The 22,492-nt window shown below is 33.9% G+C and overlaps 1 protein-coding gene across 2 annotated transcripts in view; it reads right to left on the bottom strand.

Annotated features, from left to right (window-relative positions):
* The window catches only part of LOC306657926 (sodium channel protein type 1 subunit alpha-like), a 271,243-nt gene that overhangs the window by 26,932 nt on the left and 221,819 nt on the right, over positions 1 to 22,492 (bottom strand). For both annotated transcript variants that reach the window (XM_079134424.1, XM_079134420.1), the window contains 2 exons: positions 19,938 to 20,420; positions 876 to 996 (listed from right to left, as the gene is read on the bottom strand). In XM_079134424.1, the coding sequence (XP_078990550.1) occupies positions 876 to 996; positions 19,938 to 20,420 (604 nt within the window). The remainder of the gene's footprint in view (positions 1 to 875; positions 997 to 19,937; positions 20,421 to 22,492) is intronic.

Consider the following 22,492-nt stretch of genomic DNA (forward strand, 5'->3'; position numbering starts at 1 on the left):
GTTAGTTATCAAGTGAATTAAATTTATGTTTATTATAGCTGTTCATGATAACATGATCAGATAGTTTTGAGAGGATTTTGTTATGTGAATAATTTATATAAGGAATAAAGGAACACTTCAAATATTTTAGGCCAAATAAAAATGTGAACATGTACTCATGTTTTACGAACTCAAATTTTTAAGGAAATCAGACAATAAGAAATACTAGCTATAGGATTTTTATTTTTAATTTTTATTTTTAATTGAGCTATATTCCCAAGCCTTTTTATTTTTTCTTTCGAGGCAGGGTCTCACTAAGTTGCTGAGGCTGGTCTTGAACTTGCTATTCTCCTACCTCAGCCTCAGCCTCTCGAGTTGCTGGGATTATCAGTGTGCACCACCACACTTGGTCTCATATCCCTTCTATCTATATGGTACCAGCTCAACACTGTTTAGATATCAAGTATCCAGGGCAGCCCTTATTTCCCTGTTTCTTCCAACATACATTGAAAAATGATGTTTTTATTTAAAAATACTGTTCAGAATTTATGATTCATTTAGTTTTTATAGTCAAAGTTTGCTTTTAAGGAAAATTCTGTGTATGAGAATTTCGATTAGTACTTAAGATGCAATTTATTGTGAAACTATCATTTTCTTTAAAAAATTATAAATTAGTAGTTTTGATTAAGTATTTTTCTCTGTGTTCATGACCTTTTTCACACAATGAAGATAACTAAAGCACTAGATTTTCGATCCTTTTTATTAGTCAACACGTTAGGGGGAACTGAAATAGATCTATTACTAAGGTCTATTCTAAGTGATTCATCTTGGGTGGACAACTGCAAAAGCCTTCTTCTCTACTAGAGAACAATGAACATGAGGATTTGTGTCTTTACCTTCAGTGAAACAAGCCTCAGGTTCAAGGGTCTCTTCAGGTTCCACCACAGGCTGCTCCTCTGCAGGTGCACCAATGTCCACTGTGCTGCCTTCTGACGAGCTGCTGCTTTCATTAAGTTTCTGTACACAGGGTGACATAAAAAGATCACTTTAATAAGTCACTTATCAAGGAGGGATTATTACTATGAGTGTATCTGGTATTGTTCTCATGGTAAAGAAATTGTAAATTTAAAGCAAAAGAGATATTGAGTAAGAAGAGGAAATAAAGCTTTTTTCTGTTAACTCCTTTATAAGAATTGAGAATGCTAAGGATGAAACCAAATAGCTGTGTAAAGGGGTAACCAATGGCCTTCAGCAATGCACACTAAGGAAACTTCTTGCCTATGAATCAAACAGAAAACAGGGGAAGAGGGAGGAGAAAGGGAAAGGGAGCAGAGGGGGAAAGAGAATTTCCACCTTAGAAGGAAATAATGTCATTCTGTATTTTAATGTTTGACTATATATATATTTCTTTAACAATGTCTTATTGTGAGCAAATACTACCTTTAGCTTTAACTCATGATACTAATGTTCACTGTTAGGGTATTTAGAATTACTATGTTAATATTTATATATTCCAGGTCCTCTTTGGAGAGAAGTATATTTACCCTCTTTTACAATAGGTTAAACCTATCAATAAACAAATAACCTTAGACATATTAAATAAAAATTTTCAAATCCTGGTAAATATTTTAGAGCTTGAGATATTGCAAAAAAGAAATCAACAAGTAATGTACGGGAAAATTTAGTTTACCCCTCAGTAAATAATATGCCATGTGCAGCTGAGAGGACAAAGTCCAGTTAAGAAGTGACATTACTTATATTTTGAACAACTGTCATGGAACACATAGTTTTGGGGGAGGGATGTTTGTGTATTTAGATGGGGTCTCACTATGTTGTCCAGGCTGGCCTCAAACTCTTTGGCTCAAGTGGTCGTCCTACCTTAGCCTCCTGAGTAGCTAGGACTACAGGCATGCGCCATCGTGCCAGGCTGTTTTCTTTTTTAGGGTTCTCAGAAGACAAAAATGGCAAAAATAATAGAGAATATAGATTTTTCCCTCTAAGAGAAGAACTAATCATAAATGATCTTCCTGAGCCTGGCAAACTGGCTTTTAAAAATAGTTAGCAAGAATAATTAATTAATTCAGTAGTTTATTCAAGTAGTATTTATTAAACATCAACAACGTGTTAGATGCTGATTATTCACTGATGACTCAAATTTCCATGATTGTTTTGGGGACATAGTGTGCCCAACTTTAGATTTATGCAGATCATCTAATAGACATTCATAAACACACACCACTAGCCTATCACATTATTTAAGTAATAAAAATTAGACTATTAAAATTATTGAGAATTTCACATGGAAGAGAATTGATATTCGGGGGAAGGTTCACCAAACTATTTGTATTTGCTCAAAAAAAGCCTATATATATAAGTCCATATCCAATTGATTGTTTCCCTTGTTTGTTAATCTGTGGTAAAATAGACATCTCAAAAGTTCAGATCGTTAGGATCTGTGATAATATGATAGCTCATTGGCAATTCTTAGTATTTGAGTTGAAGATGATCTTTGAAATTATAAGATTTATCACTAAAGCCCAATTTCAACATTCCAACAAATATGTAATTAGTCTGGGTACCACACTCAAAAGCTCAAACTTTGTTCAACATAGGATACAGTAGCAAATAGATTTTAATCTACTTTTTCCATGGTTTTGGTTCTGAATGTGTTTACATTCTATTTTAGCATTTGTACTGAACTAAAGACATACCCAGGAATAACTCATTGGTTATTTTTCTGGCAAATGAAGAGAGAGAATCATTAAATGGTGGGCTTGAGTAGCAATGTCAATCAAACCATTCATCTCATAATGTGATCTTCTGAAGAAATCCTCTTGTCTCATGCTCAACATTGAAGATTCATAATTTGACCATAAAGTGATAGGCCTAGTTCAAGCATTACCACTTCAACAAGTGATGGAAATGGCTGTGTGTGTGTGTTTGTGTGTGTGTGTGTGTGTGTGTGTGTGTGTGTGTTTGCTGGATATTGAACCCACTGCCTCATTTATCCCAAATATGAGCTCTGCCACTGAGCTACATCCCGAGCTCAGAAACAGCTTTTGCTGGCAATATCAGCATCATGAAAACATTCATCCCATATTTTTTAAAAAATCATGCAAGGAATATTTCACCATCATCCATTGTACCCATTATCATTCATTAAAGAAAAGGATACTTATGCAAGATACCCATTCTTCATGTATGATCAGTGAATGAGATTTGAGAAGTCTAACAATATTGACCAACACTCATTAAGAACTAGAAAGCATGTCGTTTCCTGTGTTTAAATTTGTGTGTGGGAAGACATTCAGATACAGAATTAATTTAAATAGTAAATCTACTTTTATGGAAGCAAAGATTGTCAAAGGTCATCTTAGAATCCTGTTGCCACACTAGGTGTCTGTATTGTTTATTTTTTCCCTATGAACTACCTGCTATACTAATATTATCTGCTGCATAAATAATTCATTGATTTCTCTCTTTATTTATATTCCTTTACCTTGTTGTTCTTTTCCTAATTACTCAAATTAAGATGTTTGTTATGCTCTTTCATCCATTTTTGATCATTCTTGGCAATAAAAAGACATTTAATAACTGGTCCTATTCCAGAAATTTTAACAAAAAATTCTTGTTTTTGAGATAGCTATAAATGTATTTTATTTGCTCCATAATCCACCATTTATTTAGGAGAAATTTTCTTAATATTCAAGTTGTTAGAATTTTATCAATTTATTATTAATATCAGATTTAATTGCATTTTGATCAGATATACATGTATAACTGTTTCAAAAATAAAACTATTTTATGTGAAAATAGCTGTAGCTTTACCTTAAGATCCAGTGTGTGGTTAATTTATATGAATTTCTCATGGGTACTTGGAAATAAGAATACTCTGTAAATACAATTTTTAAAATAATGTAGTTATAATTACACTTATTACTCATTCAAATTCTCACTATCTTAAATTTTTATTTACATTTTATTATAGGATAAAAACTGCATTTTTCTTTTATTAGTGCATTATAACTGTACATAATTCTTCTTTATAGTTGAATAAAAACTTAATTGTGTGTATATACCATATTTTCTTAATTTATTCATTTATTGATGGGGATCTGGACTGGTTCCAATTGGCTATTGTGAGTTGTACTGCTATAAAGGTTTATGGGGCTGTATCGCTATACTACATTGATTTTAGTTCTTTTATATAAACACAAATGAGTGGATGGCTGGGTCATATGGTAGTTCCATTCCTAGATTTTTGAGTAATCTCCACACTGCTTTTCAAAGTGGTTGTGCTAATTTTCAGTCCTACTAATAATGTACCTTTTCCACCCAAATCCTTGCCAGCATTTATTATTATTTATATTCTTGATGATTGCCATTTTAACTGGAGTGAGATGAAATCTCAACGTACTTTTATTTGCATTTCCCTAATTGCTAGGGATGTTGAACATTTTTTTTCATGTATTTCTTGGCCATGTGTGTTTCTTCTTTTGAAAAAATGTGTATTTAGTTCTTTTACTCATTTATTGATTGATTTATTTGTTTTTTGTGGTGTTAAGCTTTCTGAGTTCTTTATATATTCTTGATATTAATCCCTTGGCAAAGATTCTCTCTCATTCCATAGGCTCTCCCTTCATGCTTTAATTTGATTACATTCTACTTATTGATTCTTGGTTTTACTTTCTCGATTGGTCTTTAAGGAAGTCAGTGCCTGTGCAAATACATTGGAGGGTTGACACTGTGTTTTCTTCTAGCAGTTGCAGTTTCTAGTCTGATTCCTAGGTCTTTGATCCACTTTGACTTTTGTGCAAGATGAGAGATAGGGATCTAATTTCATTTTTCCACAGGTGGATATCCAGTTTTCCCAGAACCATTTGCTAAAAAATTTGTCTTTTCTTCAACATATTTTTTTGGCTCTTTTGTTAAGTATCAGATAACTATAACTATGTGGGCTTGTCTTTGTGTCTTTATTTTGTTCCATTGGTCTTGATGTTTGTTTTGATGCCAATACCATGCTGTTTTGATTACTATGGTTCTTCTGTGGTATAATTTGAGAATAGGTATTGTGATGCCTTCAGCAACACTCTTCTTTCTCAATATTTCTTTGGCTATTCTGGGACTTCCAAATGCATTTTAGGACTGTTTTTCCCTTGTTCTGTGAAGAATGTCATTGGTATTTTGTAAAACATTACATTAAAACCATCATGGGTTTGTTTATATTGTCTCATTTTTCTCATTGTAGAAATCAAAGATAAGCTGGCTCAATCATTTTTTTGATTGAAATAAAAATGCCATTACTCAAAAAGGGAAGAAAATGCTTTCTACATGTGTGGAAAGAGTCCATCTCTACATCAGCACCTGAGACAGAAATTGAGATGAAAGAGTAGAGAAACTGGATAATAACGCAACTAAAACATTTTCAGACAAGTGTTTTTATTGACTTGAAAATCAATAAGGTAAATTATTTATTCCCTTTTTCTCTGAATTTTAAGGAATTTTAACTTTATTTCAGAATTCACCATTCACATAAGATTGTTTTTATAGTTTCTGATAATTAATAAAATATTTAAAAAATCCATTTTGGTATTTATTAAGCCGTTAGTCTATTTTCAATTTATTATTTTCTAAATATATTAAAATATGTAGGTTTAAAAATATGTAGGTTTTTACATATTGACCCACAATAGATTAAATTATACACATATGCACTAGTCTGTATTTTTTACAGATATTCTTAGCAAACTTAATATATGAGCTGAGAGAGTGAAGAGAGTGCATTTTATCTTAAGTATTCACTTTGCCTTGTACACCAGGGCATTCAATAACCACTTAATAACTACAGCCCTGATGATGAGACCGTTTTTCCTCCTCAGTGGATTTATGCAATATTTCTTGCTTTTAAAAATGTTCTCTACTACAGCAAATGATTTTGACCTTGAGAGTAAAGCAAAACAAATCAAACAAGACCTTCCACAATACTTCTTTAAATGTTTTTTTTTCCCTCTTATTCTCTTACTTGAATTTATAATGGTTGTCTTTAACTTGAGACTTGTTTTGTCATAAGGAGTTTATATATAGGGTTTATTAGGAATTCAGTTTATGAGTGATGAAAATAAATCAATAAAGAAATAAATTTTGAATTTAAGGGTCAATTTGATACAGAATATATGTGCATTTAGTATATATGCATGTGTATACACATAAAGATACATATACACATATATAAATATTTAAATGTGACAAAAATATTATCTGAAGTAGTTATTTTTGAAATGGCACTTTAACATTTATATGTATATACATGCACATATAGAAAAACATATAAATAAGATGTTGCACAACCTAAAATGTATTAGTATTAATATTTCATTATATATACTCTGTATAATAATTGTATAGTAATTGTATAATAATTATATTGTAATTGTACAGTATTTCCAGTGTACATCATACATGTTAACATTTAAAATGATTTCTATTAAAAACTCTCAAAAAGTAACATTATGAAAGAAAAAGACACTGTATTGAGATTTAGCATTACCATAGAGCAGATGGAAAGTTCAAATATTAACTTATTAGTTCCCACATTATTCCTATACTGCAGAGGATTTCTTCATCAAACTGTATTTTGAAAGAATAAGCTTCAGTGAATTGTTCATGTTTACTAAATACTAAATTAGTCCTAAAAATTGCTAAATCTAGTATTATTCAAACATGTGCCCAAGGTAGGGGTGAAGGTGGAGGACTACAGCTCTAATATACTCTGATTTCTGCTTTAAATTATGTCAAACCTAAACAAAATATGCTAATCATTAGATACAAAGGAGTAAAAGAAACACAACTCATCACATATGGGGCCAACAAAATATTATTATTATTAAAAAAAATTAAAAGTAAACAAAAATTCTGCAAAATTGCATTATAATTCCCAAGTTAGATACCAAAGCTGCAAATCAAGTGAGAAATTTCCATTTTAAAATTCATTCTGCTGAGTTGAACATAGAGTCTCTTTAATGTTCTTTTGACATTAATTTTTAACACTAATTGATAACTTATTTTTAATAAATGTCCATGGGGTAGGGACCCTGTAATAACTATATAATGAAAGTGTTAACACTACTGTTTTGATGATCATATAAGCTTAGATTTGAATCAAAACTAGTGATTTTATGGACTTTAAGCAACTGTTTTCACCTTCTTTATTTTCAGATTTCTAATTTGTTAAAGTTCCTACTTCACATAGTTGTTATAAGGATTGAACAAAATAACACATAGGAAATATTTTTCATGTGCCTTCTTGATAAATGTTAACAAATTTCATCACTGTATTATATAACTTGTAATAGATGAAATTGCTGATATTTACTTTTTAAAATACCAAAAACATTAGTGTGTACCAGTCATCAAAACTAGTACCTGGCCAACAGAGTAGTGGATATAACAGACCTCATGTCTGCCCTCATGGGTTCACAGTCAATGGAAGATGTAGAAAAGCAAATTGTTGACACACACTGATGTTGAAACCACCATCTGGTTCCGTCTAGGAAGGGTAGGGTAGAAGATGGTGGTATTTGGGAGCAGAGGGATCACATGGACTGGGGTTGAGTCAGGTGAAAAAGCATGGAGTCAGTGTTTCCAAACAAATTATCCTCCCCACCCAGCATGAGGAGTTTCAGGGAAAAAAAAAAAAAAGGTCAGTGTAGTTGGGTGGGGAGAATGGGAAGTAAAATTTCATTCCATGAGGCTGAAGAGATTGGTGATAGTCAGGTTTTGGAGGAACATATAGGCCATGTTAAGTAGTATAAACTCTTACCAGGAGCAATGAGAAACTCCTGAAATGTTAGAGAGAGGAGCACTATGACCAAATTTGCATTTTAGAAAGACCTCCTATTATTATGTAGAGGATAGAGAGGCAAATATCAATGTGTGAGATCTATTTCAAAGCTATAGTAGCAAAACTGAGATGATACAGTTCTGACATTTGGAGAATGCAATGGAGATGCAGAAAAGTAGGCAGAATAGGTAGTCTCACAGATCCTGATAATTAAGTAGATGTAAGGAAGAGGAAACTTGAATTTCCACTGACTAGATGGTAGTACTCTTTCTGGAAAGTAGTGGCATCTCATAGAAAACATGTGCTTAGGTTGAAAATCACCCTATGATCTTTAACCCACATACAAGGATAAACATTAAAATTTAAAAAATCAGCAAAGCAGCAAGGAAATAGTTTGGTTAATGCAGGTGATAACAATTAAGAAAAGCAAGAATAGATATTCAGTTCATTAGACAAAGGGGAATTAAGGGACAGAAGAGGGGATAGGAAAAGGAAAGAGAGTGGAATGAATCCAAAATAATTTTCCTACATATTTATATGAATATACCATAGTGAATCCCATCATTATGTACATCCATAAGTATGGGGTCCTAAGTAGAATAAGATACATTCCATGCTTGTAGAATTATATCAAAATGAATTCTACTGTCACATATAACTAAAACTAACAAAAATGGGTATTTAGAGTAACTGTTTATTATCTACTTCTCCATTCAGTTCATATTTTGTATGGACTTAAGACCTGACTGCTATTTTCTCTGTTCTCATAAACTGATGATGTGTCCATGGCAGTAATTCCTAGTGATTCAGAACACTCTTCCAGGAGAAAATGTTCCTTGTGGACAACTGTGGGTAATATACAGGGAGACAAAAGTGCTCTGGAATTAGAATTAGACCTCTCACAGGTCCGTGTGGGATGTAGGAGCAGATCGGCCTACAGCACAGGACAGTATGGGTGAAGAAGATGTTCTAGGACTGAGGGAGACTTTGAGGCATTCCTGGCTATGTTAGTAACCTATGCCCAATGAGGCAAGATAGTGGATAAAACCATATCTATAGCTGATATGTACCCTTAGCCTTCAATTTGGAATATCTTTCATTCGAGCTAAATGCCAAAGAAAGTGCTTTACAAACATTATTAAGATTTTGTATATAGTGGTTAAGAGCACAGACTCTAGTAGACCACCAGGATTCTAGTCCAGGATAAGCCACTTTCTATGTGTATGACTTCGGCATACTTTGTTAAAGCTTATTTGTTTAGCTTAGTTGTTAAAATAAGTTCATTTTTATCGTTTGTAAAATTGGAATATTTATCTAATGATATGATGATTGAAGGAGACAGTACACAAAGAGCCCTACAAACAGGGCTTTGACTGAGACTAAGCTTCAACAAATGATATTTTCTACTATTATGGCCTGAATCACAGGGACACAATTGACATTTTTACTTCTTACCTGAAACTTCCTCATTGTAAAAACAAGTGTGCTTTTTCCTACTTAGTTTAGTAATGTGCCATTTTTATGCCAAAAAAGTATAATTTCAATAATTCTTTTAAAATCCTTAAATAGAATTGTAATAGTAATAATTCTGTTGACATCACCTACTTTTTTGAATTTTTTTTGTGTAGGGTGAGGGAGGCGTTTGGGGATTGAAACCCAGGAGCTCACATATGCCAGGCATGCACTCTTCCACTGAGCTACAGCCACAACCCATTTTTAATTTTATTTGACACAGGGTTGCAATTTAGTTGCCCAGATTGACTTTGAACCTGTGATCTTCCTGCCTCAGCCTTCTGAGTACCTAAGATTAAAGGTGTATGCCACCAAACTTGGCTGCTTTTGGGTACTTTTAACTTCCAAATGTCTTTTAGACCTTCATAACATTCTAATAAGCTTTATAGAACAGATGTTATTGGATTAGAAAATGGAGTAATATAGGATTAGTGATTTGCCTAAAGTTAAGGGTACTGAACTTTTACTCCAGTATCCATATAAATCAAACAAAAATCCCCAAGTATTTCCTAGAAGGAAGATAGTAATTTGTGAGTGCACCCCTGGCAGAGGAGGCAAACAAATGTGAGCTTTCATCTTGCTTGTCTCTTCTCGTCAGTCTGTTCTTGGTTTCCTGGAAGCTGAGATCATCTGTTCCTTACTCCACCTCTAGCCTCATCTTCTGAGACTTCATACTTTAGTAATTCCAAACTACTAATTGTGTCCATACATGTGCTATTGTTTCATGTCTTTAGGTTGTTGCATATTTATTCCTTCTAAGTGTGCTTCAGGAAAATAATTTTCTTAAATATCTAAGTCATTTACCATACCAAGAGTTTAATCAAAACAGTTTTGAAATTAAACAGGAAAGACAAAACTTATCACTGTCTCCAGATAAACCTGTAAAATGATTTATTACAAAGGGAAAAAGGCAAACAACAAAAAAGGATAAATAGTCAAATATGTGACTAGTAATTCTTAAAAGAAAACTTACTCCAACAATGTTTACAATGCTACAGGTAAAAATAGTAATAGTAATTTAGGATCCAAGATGGTGGACTAGAGGGTGACTGCATCTCCAGTCGCTACAGAACCCAGGATTCAAGAAGGGGAGGCATTGAGAGACTCGGACTAAAATAGAACCACAGGGTGAGTCTCCACCACTCAGTGAAGCTCGGCCCAGGCAGCAGGCCCGGATTCAGGTGGCTTATTAGAGTGGGGCAGGGCAGCTAGAGTCTCCCCCAGGCAGCCCTGAGCACTCTGGTGGTGGGCTCCTCCCACAGGACCAGATTCTCCAGCTTCTCGGAGCAGGCCCACCAGTGAGAGCCTTTCCACACAGAGCCAGCTCCAAGCCCTGGAACCAATAGCGGGCTAGGGGCAGCTTTCTTCAGAAGCACTGCAATATCAAGTTACTCCAAGACTTCAGGCTACTGAAGGCTGGGAGGTGATACACTGGAAATCTACAGGGACACTATAAGCCAATAGAGGAAATCTGCAATATAACAGAGTCCCACTGACATCTGATCAATATGAGAAAACAAGGGAAGAAAATGTCCCAAATAAACCTAGATACTGTATCAATAAAACCCAATGACAGCACAGCAGAAGAAATGTCAGAAAGGGAGTTCAGAATGTACATAATTAAAACAATCAGGGAAGCAAACGAGGAGATGAAAGAGCAAATGCAGGCATTAAATGATTGCACCAATCAACAGTTAAAGGAGCAAATATGGGAAGCAAGAGATCATTTCAATAAAGAGTTAGAGATACTGAAAAAAAAAAAAAACAAAAAAAAAAAAAACCAAAGAGAAATCCTTGAAATGAAGGAAACCAAGTTAAAAACTCCACAGAAAGCATAACCAATAGGATAGAACACCTGGAAGACAGAACCTCAGATATTGAAGACAAAATATTTAATCTTGAAAACAATGTTGACCAAACAGGAAAGATGGTAAGAAATCATGAACAGAATCTTCAAGAATTATGGGATATCATGAAAAGGCCAAATTTAAGAATTATTGGGATTGAGGAAGGCTTAGAGAAACAAACCAAAGGAATGAACAATCTATTCAATGAAATAATATCAGAAAATTTCCCAAATCTGAAGAATAAAATGGAAAACCAAGTACAAGAGGCTTATAGGACTCCAAATATACAAAATTACAACAGACCCACACCAAGACACATTATAATGAAAATACCTAAAATACAAAATAAAGACAGAATTTTAAAGGCCGCGAGAGAAAAGAATCAAATTACACTCAGGGGGAAACCAATGAGAATATCAGCAGATTTTTCAATCCAGACCCTAAAAGCTAGAAGGGCCTGGAACAACATTTACCAAGCCCTGAAAGAAAATGGATGTCAACCAAGAATCTTATACCCAGCAAAACTTACTTTCAGATTTGACGATGAAATAAGATCCTTCCACGATAAACAAAAGCTAAAGGAATTTACAAAAAGAAAGCCAGCATTGCAGAACATTCTCAGCAAAATATTCCATGAGGAAGAGATGAAAAACAACGATGCAAATCAGCAATGGGAGGAACTAGCCTAAAGGAATAGCCAAATAAAGGAGAAACCAAATCATGTCAACAAACAAAAATGAGTCAAATGACTGGGAATACAAATCATATCACAATAATAACCCTGAATGTTAATGGCCTGAACTCATCAATCAAAAGACATAGACTGGCAGATTGGATTAAAAAGAAAAATCCAACAATATGCTGCCTGCAAGAGACTCATCTCATAGAAAGAGATACCCATAGATTAAAGGTGAAAGGATGGGAAAAAACATACCATGCACACAGACACAGCGAAAAAGCTGGAGTATCCATCCTCATTTCAGATATTGTGGACTTCAAGCCAAAACTAGTCCAAAGGGATAAAGAAGGACATTACATACTGCTTAAGGGAAGGATAAATCAGCAAGACATAACAATCATAAATATCTATGCCCCGAACATTGGCTCATCCATGTACATCAAACAAATCCTTCTCGATTCCAGAAATCAAATACACCACAACACAATAACACTAGACGATTTTAACACACCTCTCTCACCGCTGGACAGATCGTCCAAACAAAAATTGAATAAAGAAACTATAGATCTCAATAACACAATCAACAATTTAGACTTAACCGACTTATATAGAATATACCATCCAACAAAGAACGAATACACTTTCTTCTCAGCAGCACATGGATCCTTCTCTAAAATAGACCATGTTTTATGCCACAAAGCTACTGTTAGCAAATACAAGAAGATAGAGATACTACCTTGTACTCTATCAGATCATAATGGATTGGAATTAGAAATAAATGACAGAATAAAAAACAGAAACTTCTCCAATACCTGGAGATTAAATAATACACTATTATATGATGAATGGATAACAGAAGACATCAGGAGGGAAATTAAAAAATTCTTAGAAGTAAACGAGAACAAAGACACATCATATCAAAATCTCTGGGACACTATGAAAGCAGTTCTTAGAGGAAAATTTATTTCATGGGCGCATTCAACAAAAGAAGTAGAAATCAACAAATAAATGACTTAACACTACAGCTCAAAGCCCTAGAAAAAGAAGAGCAGACCAACACCAAAAGTAGTAGAAGACAGGAAATAGTTAAAATCACAGGCGAAATCAACGAAATTGACACAAAACAAACAATCGGAAAAATTAACAAAATAAATAGTTGGTTCTTTGAAAAAATAAAATTGATAAACCCTTAGCCACACTAACAAAGAGAAAGAGGGAGAAAACTCAAAGTACTAAAATTCGGAATGAACAAGGAAATATCACAACAGACACGAGTGAAATACAAAACATAATTCGAAGCTATTTTGAAAATCTATACTCCAACAAAACAGAAAACCTTGAAGACCTCAACAAGTTTCTAGAGACATATGAATTACCTAAACTGAACGAGGAGGACATTCACAACTTAAATGAATCAATTTCAAGCAATGAAATAGAAGAGGTCATCAAAAGCCTACCAACAAAGAAAAGTCCGGGACCAGATGGGTTCTAAGCCGAGTTCTACAAAACCTTTAAAGAAGAGCTCATTCCAATACTTCTCAAAGTATTCCATAAAATAGAAGAGGAGGGAACCCTCCCAAACTCATTCTATGAAGCCAATATCACCCTGATACCTAAACCAGATAGAGACACATCGAGGAAAGAAAATTTCAGACCAATATCCTTAATTGATGCAAAAATTCTCAACAAAATTTTAGCAAATCGCATACAAAAACATATTAAAAAGATAGTGCACCATGATCAAGTGGGTTTTATCCCAGGGATGCAAGGTTGGTTCAACATCAGGAAATCAATAAATGTCATTCACCATATCAACATACTAAAAGTTAAGACTCACATGATTATTTCAATACATGCAGAAAAAGTTTTCGATAAAATACAGCATCCCTTCATGCTCAAAACACTAGAAAAAATTGGGGTAGTGGGAACATTCCTTAACATTGTAAAGGCCATCTACACTAAGCCCATGGCCAATATCATTCTAAAAGGTGAAAAACTGAAAGCATTCCCCCTAAAAACTGGAACAAGGCACTTCTATTCACCACTTCTATTCAACATTGTTCTTGAGACTCTAGCCAGAGCAATTTGTCAAACCAAAGAAATTAAAGGAATACGAATTGGAAAAGAAGAACTCAAACTATCCCTGTTCGCTGATGACATGATTATATATTTAGAGGAACCTGGAAATTCCACCAGAAAAATCTTAAAACTCATAAGTGAATTCAGTAAAGTAACAGGTTATAAGATCAATGCTCATAAATCCAATGCATTTTTATACATAAGTGATGAATCTTCAGAAAGAGAAATTAGGAAAACTACCCCATTCACAATAGCATCGAAAAAAATAAAATACTTGGGAATCAATCTCACAAAAGAGGTGAAAGACCTCTACAATGAGAACTACAGAACACTAAAGAAAGAAATTAAGGAAAACCTTAGAAGATGGAAAGATCTCCCATGTTCTTGGATAGGTAGAATTAATATTGTCAAAATGGCCATACTACCAAAAGTGCTATACAGATTCAATGCAATTCCAATTAAAGTCCCAATGATGTAACTCACAGAAATAGAGCAAGCAATTATGAAATTCATCTGGAAGAATAAGAAACCCAGAATAGCTAAAGCAATCCTTAGTAGAAAGAGCGAAGCAGGGATATCGCAATACCAGATCTTCAACTCTATTACAAAGCAATAGTAACAAAAACGGCATGGTATTGGTACCAAAATAGACAGGTAGATCAATGGTACAGAATAGAGGACATGGACACAAACCCAAATAAATACAATTTTCTCATATTAGACAAAGGAGCCCAAAGTATGCAATGGATAAAAGATAGCCTCTTCAACAAATGGTGCTGGGAAAACTGGAAATCCATATGCAACAGAATGAAATTAAACCCCTCTCACCCTGCACAAAACTCAACTCAAAATGGATCAAGGACCTCGGAATCAGACCAGAGACCCTGCATCTTATAGAAGAAAAAGTAGGTCTCAACCTTCAACATGCTGGCTTAGGATCAGACTTCCTTATCAAGACTCCCATAGCACAAAAAATAAAAGCAAGTATCAACAACTGGGATAGATTCAAACTAAATAGCTTTCTCTCAGCAAAGGAAACTATCAGTAATGTGAAGAGAGAGCCTACAGAGTGGGAGAATATCTTTGCCACTCATACTTCAGATAGAGCGCTAATTTCCAGAATCTATAAAGAACACAAAAAACTCTACACCAAGAATACAAATAATCCAATCAACAAATGGGCTAAGGAAGTGAACCGACACTTCAAAGAAGAAGATGTATAAGCAATCAACAGATATATGAAAAAATGTTAACATCTCTAGTAATAAGAGAAATGCAAATCTAAACTACCCTAAGATTTCATCTCACCCCAATTAGAATGGCGATTATCAAGAACACAAGCAACAATAGGTGTTGGCGAGGATGTGGGGAAAAAGGTACACTCATACATTGCTGGTGGGACTGCAAATTAGTGCAGCCACTCTGGAAAGCAGTGTGGAGATTCCTCAGAGAGCTTGGAATGGAACCACCATTTGACCCAGCTATCCCACTCCTTGGCCTATACCCAAAGGACTTAAAATCTGCATACTACAGATATACAGCCACATCAATGTTCATAGCTGCTCAATTCACCATAGCCAGATTGTGGAACCAACCTAGATGCCCTTCAGTTGATGAATGGATAAAGAAACAGTGGCATATATATACAATGGAATATTACTCTGCCATGAAGAATGATAAAATTATGGCATTTGCAGGCAAACGGATGAAATTGGAGAATATCATGCTAAGTGAGATAAACCAATCTCAAAAAAGCTAAAGGACGAATGATCTCGCTGATAAGCAGATGAGGACATATAATGGGGGGTAGGAGGGGTTAGCGTTAGGGTTATGGTTAGGTTTAGGGTTAGGGATAAGAAGGGTGGTAAGAATGGAGGATGGAAGGACTGTTTAGAGGGAAAAGAGGGGTGGGAAGGGTGGGGGGAAGGGAAAAAATAACAGAATGAATCAAACAACATTGCCCTATGTAAATTTATGATTTTTAATTTAAAAAAAATAAATAAAGTCTGTTTTGTTTCATTTAAAAAAAATAGTAATTTAGTGAAAACTGATATTTCAGGCACTGTTCTAAACATATCATATTTATTATCACATTTAATAATCCAAAGAGATATGCAATATGTAATATTTTGCCTACTTTTGAGATGAGAAAATTGCGGATTAGTTAGCCAGCTAAGGTTACACATTAGGTGGCTTAGGGAATTATATTACCTGGTATCTGGCTCAAGTATAATTTTTTACCAAAAACATTATAATTATGGCCTCACTTGACTAAAATATATGCTCAGTCTACGGATAATAATTAATAGTCACTTGTAAATCTAATCCAAGGAATAAGTATAATGTCTAGGGCTTTATAGTGACTCGTTGTACATAAGAGTTATTACTGTATTCAGGAATGAAGATGTTAACATATTCAAATGGAAGAGGTCTAATAGAGGTGACAAGAAGTAACGTATTTCAGTCAATATTGTTCCAACATGGAAATTCATATTTAATGATCAAGTCATTGTTTTATAAAAACTGTGTATATTACATGTAGCATACATGTATATTTTATATCATCATATATATTTTACATATACATGTAAAATTCAGAATCATGGCTTACTAGCATCCCCTATTATTTATTATACTCCCTAAATTTCTGAACAATGAAAATATGCAAAAAAATAAAAAATAAAAAGTAATACAGAACCAAAATGATGTGATTTCTTTAGTATGCTATAGGCTGCATTCTTTTTTTTTTTAATTATCTGTTCTATTTAGTTATACATGACAGCAGAATGCACTTTGATTCATTGTACACAAATGGAGTACAACTCTTCATTTCTCTGGTTATGCATGATGTAGTCATACTATTCATGTAATCATACATGTACATAGGGTAATGATGTCTGTCTCATTTCACCATGTTTCTTACCCCACTTCCTCCTGTCCCCTCATTTCCCTCTACACAATCCAAATTTCCTCCATTTTTCCCTATCCCCAGCCCCTCCCCTCAATATGTATCAGCATCCACTTATCAGAGAAAATATTTGGTCTTTGGTTTTTTGGGATTGCCTTATCTTGCTTAGCATGATTTTCTCTAACTCCATCCATTTACCTGTGAATGTATAGGGTGCATTCTTAATATGAAATAAAGTATACATATACAATAAAGTATTACTCAGCCATAAATAAGAATGACTTTATGGCATTTCCAGTAAATGGATGGGACTACAGACTATTATGCTAAGTGAAATAAACCAGTCCCAAAAAGTCAAAGGTAGAATGTTTAATATGCAGAAGTTAATTCAAAATAGGATTGGTGGTATAAAAAAAAGAATAGAATAAAGATCAGGAGAGGAGACAAAGGGGAATGAAGGGAATGGAGGAGGGATGAGATAGGAAAATACAGTAGGATTAATTTGGCCTAACTTTCCCATGTACATATATGAATATACCACAGTGAATCTCACTATCATGTACATCCACAAGACACTGATTTTAAAAAAATATGTCACAAAATAGAAGAAATCAGTAAAGTAGGGAAAAGGCACAGGGGAAGGGAAGAGGGGAGGGAAAGAGAAGTACTGGGGCTGAATTAGAACAAGTTATATTCCATGCTTTTATAATTATGTCAGAATGAATCCTATTGTCGTGTATAACTGAAAACGACTAGTAAAAAAAGAAAATTTGAAAAAACATCCTTATTTGGGGAGGCACCTTCTATCAGTTTAATTCATCTAAAAGTAGAACATCTTACAAATGAGTCTTGCTTTGATGAACAGAGTGCAATATAAGACTGAGGAATCAATGAGGAGAAATAGCTTTGTGTGGGTCTATTTAAGAGCAAGATGGAAGAAAAGATGAAGTTAGCATCAGGAAATCTGGGCCACCATGGTAATCTATAAAAGAATATAGATATAACAATGATATAGTGAAATTAAAAGTTAGTAGGGATCAATAAATGGTTCGGTATTTAATCTAAAAATTTCAGTCGAATAACTGCATTTCAAATGGAATTCATGTAAAAATGATGAGGAATAATTACTTTCTTAGAAGTCAAATATGAAGTGACTAACATGGCTAACAAAAGTGAAAACAACAAAATCTAACTCAAATGAGGTTGAATTATGAGAAACATGGGATCCAGAATCATGGGAAATAAAGCCATAATTTTAAATATGCTCCCATCAGAGGAAGTGTGATGAAGAGAATCCTTCAATAGGGTTCTATTAAGAGGTGACTAAAGCCATTCTCACTGGGAGGAGCTGGTTTCTCATTGTGATTTTGACTTGCATTTCCTTAGTGGCTAGTAATATTGAATGTTTTTTACAACTATGTGTTGTCATTTGTACATCTTCTTTTTGGGAAATGTCTATTTGGGTCTGTTTCCCATTTTTAATTGGATTATTATTATTGGCTATTGAGGGTTTTTTTTTTTTTTTAATTGATTGTTTGGGTTTAGTTCCTTATATAACCTATGAGGATATGAGCTCCTTGCCAAATGTAAACTTTACAAATATTTTCTCCTATTCCATATGTTTTCTCTTTACTCTATTGATTATTTCTTTTGTAGTACAAAAGATCTTTAGTTTGATGCAATTACCTTTATTTTTGCTTTTTTTGAGTGCACTTTTGAAGTTTTGTCAAAAAAAAAAAAAAATCCTACCCAATCCAATAATGTCATGTTTTCTTCTGGTAATTTCATGCTTTGGGGCCTAAATTCGAGTCTTTAATTCATTTTGAGTGGAGTTTTGCATCTGGTAAGGTATAAGAGTCAAATTTTATTCTTTTGAATGTGGATATTCATTTATCCCAGCACCATTTGTCAAAGAGAATGACTTTTTTTTCTTTGTGCATTTTTGGCATTTTGTTTTTAGAAAATCAGTTAGTTGTAAAAGCATGGATTTACTTCTGGCATTCTATTCTGTTCCATAGATCTATGTTTTTATGCCAATACTACGCTTTGTAGAATATTTTGAAGTCAAGGTAGCCTAGCTACAATGGCTGTTATCAAAAAATAAAAAGTAACAAATGCTGCTAAGGATTTGATGAAAAAGAAACTTCTATACACTATTGGTGGGAACTTGGATTATTACAGCCATTATGGGAAACAGTATAGAGATTCTTAACAAAATTAAAATGGAACTATCATGTGATTCAGCAATACTACTCTAGGACGTATATCCAAAGGCAATGAAATCTATGCGTATTATACCACTATTCAAACTAGCCAAGATATGAAATCAACCTTGGTGTCCATCAACAAATGAGTGGAAAAAGAAAATGTGGTATGAACACAATGGAATACTAATCAATCAGTAAATAGGATGAAATCCTGTTATTTTTGACAATATGGATGAGCCTGGAGGACATTATGTTAAGAAAAATAAACCAGACACAGAAAGACAAATACTCCATAATCTCACTCATATGTGGAATGTAGAAAAATGAATATTATAGACACTGAAAGCAAAATAATGGAAGACCATGTAGATTAACACATAGGACAATGCAGTTTTAGTGAGAAGAGCTGTAAAGACAATTTCCTGTTGCTATAGGTCTCTTTCATGCATGTGAGTTAATGTGATACAACAGAAGACATAGAAAAGTTACGAAGCCTCTTAAGTCCAAGTCTCAGCTCCATCCCTCACCTTATGCATCCTTCAAATATCCTACACTAGCTTTCTTATTTAAAACGTTGTAACAGTCCCCTCTAGATTATTATAAGGATTAAATAGTCCTATGATGATTCTATTTTTTCATTCATTGTATCATCCACTAATCCATCTGACAGATAACCTTAAAATGAGAAACTCGCCCCTTACTACGCTATTCTTCAATTTATCAATCATCTCAATCATCTTTGGTTCCTCAATGAAGTTAAAATTTATGTCATGGCATAGAATTCTAGATGGCAAATATATGGTCATAAATATAGGTAACATAATACATATGTATATACACACATACATATATAAATTTATACCTACCCATGTTTATAGCATCTTACCTCTTTGCTTTCTTCCAGATCTGATTCACTACTAAAATCCTCTGTGTTTAAATTTTCAAAGTCAGACTCTCCTACAGCAATTGGTACTGTCACAGTAAGACTTGGATTATTTATGAATGACATGTAATCACTTTCATCGATGATGTATTTTTCAACACTGCTGCCAGTTCCTATGCCACTTGTGGTTCCATTAACATCTTTAAGATAATCAAGATCTTTTCCAATCTCTGTTGTGTGGTTGGACATACAACTGTCTTTTTTGTTGTTTAGATCATCAAGTGGTTTAATTTCATCTAAAATCTTTTGCTTCCTAACAAAGGATTGTTGAATAAATTCATATATTTTTCTTTTTACGTATGCTACTCCCTTGTGCATCCTATCCACAGCAATTTGAAGGTTGTTCATTTCATTGTCATCATCAGTGGCTGCAAGGTTGTCTGCACTGAAGGAGCTCAGAAGCAAGGCCAGAAAGAGGTTCAGGACCTTAAAAAACAACAGACATGGTTATAATTTCACCTCAATATAACGAAGAGCATATTTTGAAAACTTATAATTGCAGGAATCTCCAAGTTCTAAAACTAGATGGGACAGAAACACCACAGTGTATTTATTTGAAGTTGCATGAGCTGGGAGTGTAGCTCAGTGGTAGAATGCATGCTTTCAAGGCATAAATCACTGGGTTCAATCCCAACTTGGGTGCTCTGAATTTTTGATCTCGCTTAATAGTTATCTAATTATTCATCCTTAAGTAAAGACATGTTTTCTGTTGCTTTCATATTTTCCCACTTGTAAGTGAAGTTGAATGAACTAACCTAAAACCGTATGAGAAAAACAAATTTATGTGTGTACTATATAATTCTAAATTTAAAAAACATTGTTTGGAATTATGCATTTAAATAGGTTTTGTAGTTTCTTTTTGATAGAGATATTGAATTGGATGTTAACTGAAAAATCTCCACTGTGGCTCAAATTTAGGATTAAGGGCTTATGGGTTCAAAATAGGCATCAATGCTTGTTTTCTTAACTATAATGCATTTCTCATACCTCACTGTTCTAATTAGTAGAACTGTTTATAAACAATTTATATTATTTTGATGAGGATTGCACATTAATATGTATATCCCTTGGAATATATATATATATATACATATATATATTTACATATACATATTTTTAATTAATTTTTATTCATGCATTATAATTATAATAGTAGGATTCATTGTGCCATATTCATACATGCACATAACATAATTTGATCAACTAATTCCCCAGTACCCCCCACTTTCCCTCTGCTTCTCCCTTTCCCTGGTTCCTTTCCTCTACTTTAGTAGTATCCCTTCTACTTTTATTAGAATTTATTTATATTTTCCCATCTTATATACAGAAATATTCCAATTTTAAGGAAAAATTACTCCATTAGGTTAATCTCAAAATAAAGAATGTCATCATTAGCCATCCACTATTTTGACTTAGAGCTGCTGGACAATTTGTTGGCTAATGCATCTGCCATATGATAGTGGGTGACTGAGCGCTGTGTACTGCAGTGGGCAAGAAAATGAATGGCATAGTCAGTGTGAGCACTGAAAGGCAAGACTTGTTAGTCCAAAACTGACAGGTAGTGCTGAACTAGCTAACTTTCTTTTTCCTTCCTTCCTTTGTTTCTTTCTTTTCTTTCTTTCTTTCTTTCTTTCTTTCTTTCTTTCTTTCTTTCTTTCTTTCTTTCTTTCTTTCTTTCTTTCTTTCCTTTCTCTCTTTCTTTTCTATACATGACTTAAGGTAAATGATTACATTTTCTATGACTCTATAATTCTTGATTTGCAAGGGCATATATATGAAATAGTGGAAATATTTAGTAATCCTATGAACTTCCTCTTGTTTGGTTTGGGATCTATATATTTTCCAGAGGTAACATTAAGAAAAGTGTTTGCATGCTGTAATGGTTAATTTGAATTGTCAACTTGATTGGATCAAGAGATGCTGATTAAGAACTTTCTGGGTGTGTCAATGAGGGCGTGTCTAGGTATGATTGGAATGTGGGATAGTGAACTGAAGTGGAGACCCTCCCTAAATGTGGGCAGCACTGCCTAATAGGATGGTGGCTTGGGTGGAATAAAAGTTGGAAGAACAAGGAAGCAGGTGTAGATGCAAGCTCCACTCTTCCTGAATGGGTTTTTGATTGCTACTTCAATCATCTAGGATATTGGACTTTCACTTCTTCACTCTTCAAAAGCGGACTCTGCCAGTGATTCTCCAGGTAGTTTCCAGAAGCCTTGGTCTTGGACTAGGATAGCACTGTTGATCCTTCTTGTTCTGGGGCTTCTGCCTCATGGATTGTGCAGTTACTGTTTCTTCCAGCTCACCAGCCTGCAGATGGTTATTGTGGACTATCCAGCTTCTGGTCGTGTAAGCCAATCTAATAAATCCCCTTTTTATAATCATACTTCCTGTTGATTCTGTTCTTCTGGAGAACCCTGACTAATACACATGCACATCTTATAACTGTTTGTCATCCACTGCTATACATATATATAATATATGTATAACATATTGTTGAT

This window comes from Sciurus vulgaris, assembly GCF_902686455.1.
Source record: "Sciurus vulgaris genome assembly, chromosome: 3".
NCBI classification, from domain to species: Eukaryota; Metazoa; Chordata; class Mammalia; order Rodentia; family Sciuridae; genus Sciurus; species Sciurus vulgaris.